The following is a 3,575-nucleotide window of genomic DNA, read 5'->3' on the forward strand; positions in this document are numbered from 1 at the left end:
CATACTCTGTCATGCCCTGTTTGTTTGGTTATTGAGAAAGCTGTGGAAGAGAAAAATTATAAAAAAAAAATGGTTGTATTATTTTTGCTTGGAATAGCATTTAGCAACTTGGCTTATAGTTTTATTTACAATTACTGTGTCAAAAACTAAGCTTTTTAACATAAGTAGCATGATTTTTCACGTGTCATGGAACTCGAGAACAAGAGTGTTATTCAAACGTTTAATTAACAATTTTTATACTTACTTATATATGGTTGTTTTCTGTTAAGTTTATAGAACTATTGAAATGTGGTGATTACGTTTGGTAAAAAAAATCCGTGCCGGCCCAGTTTAGGTCCGCGGACAAAATAATAGATAGGAAGCCCATCTATTATGGGTCTAGTTAAGAGCCTTTCAAAAAACCTTGGCTTTTTAATATTTATATATATATGAATTTAAAAAAAAAAAAAAAACACGATTCAAATTGGGAAAAAAAGAAGGGAAAAAATCAAAAGAGTCAAAATGCAAAACAATGAAACAGTCGAACCCTAACTCCCTACTGCTTCATTACACCCACCCATAAAGGAAGAACCAAGTGAGCAAGAGCAACAGCCGCACCTTCATTGCCTCACACCCACCCAACAATTGTAGCCACCACGGTTCGGCGTTCAGCGATCGTCGATTGAGTTCGATCCACCGCAAGCCGCCAACCCGACGCAGCCACGCGAGACCAGCACGCGACGCAGCGGCGAACCCAGCGGCAACGCGAGCCGAACCAGCGCCCACGCGAACTGAACCACCAGCAAACCATCACCAACTCCGCCTCAAGTAAGCGTTAAATTTTTTTATTGTGGAAATTCTGAGAAATTATTGTAGAATTTCTAGTATCTGTCGAATATCTGTTGAATTATTGTAGAAATTTTGTATTGTAGAATATTATGAGTTTGTGGTTTAGAAAATGTTCTGTGTTGATAGAAAAATATTATGAGATTATGGTGCACAAAATGTTCTGTATTGTTAGAAAAATGTTCTGTATTGATTTTGATTGTTGTTGTCAAATAAGCTGATTATTGTGTTCTTTATTTAAGGGTATATTTTTCGGGGAGAAAATGCCTTTGGGACTCATATTAGGGATAGGAAGAGCTTTTCGAAGAAAGCGTACGTCATCACTTGACATTCTCTCCTCAAAACGTGCACCTCGAGATTATTACAAGGGAAAAAATTGCAAGTCTACTGGTTTTCATACTCGTAAAGGTTTGGCTTCTCCCCACATTGAGTTTGCAATTTACCGGTTTCGAGGCTAAACCTGTATATTAGGTGTTGAAGACATTGATAATGATGATTGTTGAGTTTAAAGAAACATAGCAACCTTGCTTTTACTCTTTGAGAATTATTAATATAGGAGAAGGCTTAACAATATGCGTATGTGAATTCTAATGCTGGGTGAGATTTAGATCGACCAGGGACTATGTTAAGTTTTATGAGTGCTTTAATTTGTTAATAAGATGACATTTTCATAATCGCAAGCTTAAACATTTTAGTGTAATCTGAAATTCTTCATTTTGTATTATTTGACCCATCCTTTGGGATTCAGATTTTGCTACTATAGTACTATGTGTTAACGTACTTCTTCAGTTTTTCTAGCACTCTACGCGTGTATTTTACCATTCCGTTCTACTTCATGGTTCAGGCAGGTTGAGTTAGTAGACCACTATAAGTCCCCCAACCTAAAAATAACCCCAGAACCTAAAACTAAGTTTCCAAGGATAAGGTGTTTCGTTTTGAATTCCTGGAGTCTGATCATAATTTGTCTGAAATAATGTTAAAAGGTTACCAAGTTACCTGCTTACAGCATATGTGATTTCATTGTTTGTAATATAATAATTGATTGCAGGTGGATATGTCGTGGTGCAAGAAAAACTACCAAATTTTGTTGTCCCTGATTTGACTGACTTCAAGGTTCTAATATTCTCTCCTTTCTTTCTTAATATATGTAAATGTTTCCTCGTCGCATTGAGTTTTGCAGTTGACATAGCTGACTACAGCATTGTGCGAAATGTATGAGTATCTTGATGAAATTTGTACAATCTAATTCAGTTTGAGGAATCCAAGGACCCTGTTCTTTTACAAGCAAGATAAGAACTGGTTAGGACAAATTGTAGTCCCTTGCCACCCTATGAAGAATCTGTAGAATTATCCTCAACTCAACGCTAATAGAGATGTCAAAACTTGATTGAATTCTGCTGTTGTACATTTGAGGCTGAGATGCTTGTCTTTTCCATGGACATTATTTTGCTTCAAAATGCTTTTTGAAAGATGATGTAGAATCTTTCCAATGGTTCATCTTTAAGTTTGCAGCAAGATCTTTACGAAATCTCTAGAGGTGTAACTCTAGGGATTAGATTCTTTAAGGCCTGTGCTTGTATGCGATAATCTCTCAGGAGGTTCATTTATGCTTCAAGCATTTAGCTTTGCTTCATGTGAGAGTTTGGTAGTGCTGCTTAACAAATTTATTGATGAATGATTGGATGCTGTTTCAATCATCCTAGATTTTTCTTAACGTGGTTTGGTAGATGTTTCCAATCTTCTGCTTGGTATCTGCACAGATGAAATGATGCCACTTACATTGTTAAGCCATATGTTATGGAACTTTGGCTAATTCAATGTGGTGTTGGGACTGCTCGTCTTCATATTCTTTCGTGGGTCACTGCTTTCTTATCACTTGTCATATGCTGAAAATCTTAAGATTTGGTTTATAACTTAGATAGCAATTAGCAAATTAGCAATCGACCATTCTCATTTATAGATGAAGTGTTTTGCATGATTGCTGACCCAGTCCATCCTTGCAGCTTAAGCCATATGTATCTCAGTGCCCGAGAGAAGTGAAGACGGCAGAGGCTGCAGAACCCGGAAAACAATAAGAAGGATTTTCTGATATTTCCTCTTTAACTGCTGCAATCATGTGGAATGTTTTCAAGCTGGACACAATCTTGTGACTCAAAACTAGACGAGAGACTTTACTTTCTTTTCACTTTTCTTCTTGTCTTGGATGTTCAAACTTTCGCCAGTTCATGTAGCATTTCCACCTGTAGATTCCAGTGGTATTTTGCACCTTCAGACAAATTTCTGTCTGCAGTATACTTATCTGGTTTTTATTTACAAGTTTTCCAAGTTTCTGTTGTGGTCCATCCAAATGGTAACATTTCTTCTTCTTAGGGACCACTTGTTGAGCTGATTGATATTTTAAGATTAGAATTTGGTGACAGATGCCAACCGAGTATAATTGGTCTTACTACCCATCAAACTTAGTAACACTGTCGACTTACCCCCCTGAACTGGTTCCTTTAAATTAAAATAATTGTGAAGTACAATTCTTTAACTCCCCAATTCATTATTGAAATAATGAAAGTGTAGAGAAAGAGCCAAATTCATCTGAATCGGACAAAAATTTGAAAAAAAAAAAAAAAGAGAGCATAAAGATTATACTCATAAAATTTTTTATGAGAAGTAACACTTTGATAAAAATGGCAAAGATTATCACATGAGATCTTATGGCCAAATCTTTCCTTGCTGTCAATTAGCAGAGGCAGTTGTGA

General features: G+C 36.3%; 1 protein-coding gene across 1 annotated transcript; it reads left to right on the top strand.

Moving 5' to 3' along the window:
* The first annotated feature begins 473 nt into the window (after nt 1-473).
* LOC18038298 (39S ribosomal protein L41-A, mitochondrial) lies at nt 474-3,246 on the top strand. The gene is made up of 4 exons (XM_006431082.2): nt 474-807; nt 1,068-1,233; nt 1,874-1,938; nt 2,829-3,246. Exons 2-4 carry the CDS (start codon nt 1,089-1,091, stop codon nt 2,898-2,900), a joined length of 282 nt encoding a protein of 93 aa, XP_006431145.1. The 5' UTR covers nt 474-807; nt 1,068-1,088; the 3' UTR covers nt 2,901-3,246.
* The last annotated feature ends 329 nt before the right edge of the window (nt 3,247-3,575 follow it).

The sequence above is a fragment of the Citrus clementina genome, unplaced genomic scaffold (assembly GCF_000493195.1).
Source record: "Citrus clementina cultivar Clemenules unplaced genomic scaffold, Citrus_clementina_v1.0 scaffold_6, whole genome shotgun sequence".
Lineage (NCBI taxonomy): Eukaryota > Viridiplantae > Streptophyta > Magnoliopsida > Sapindales > Rutaceae > Citrus > Citrus x clementina.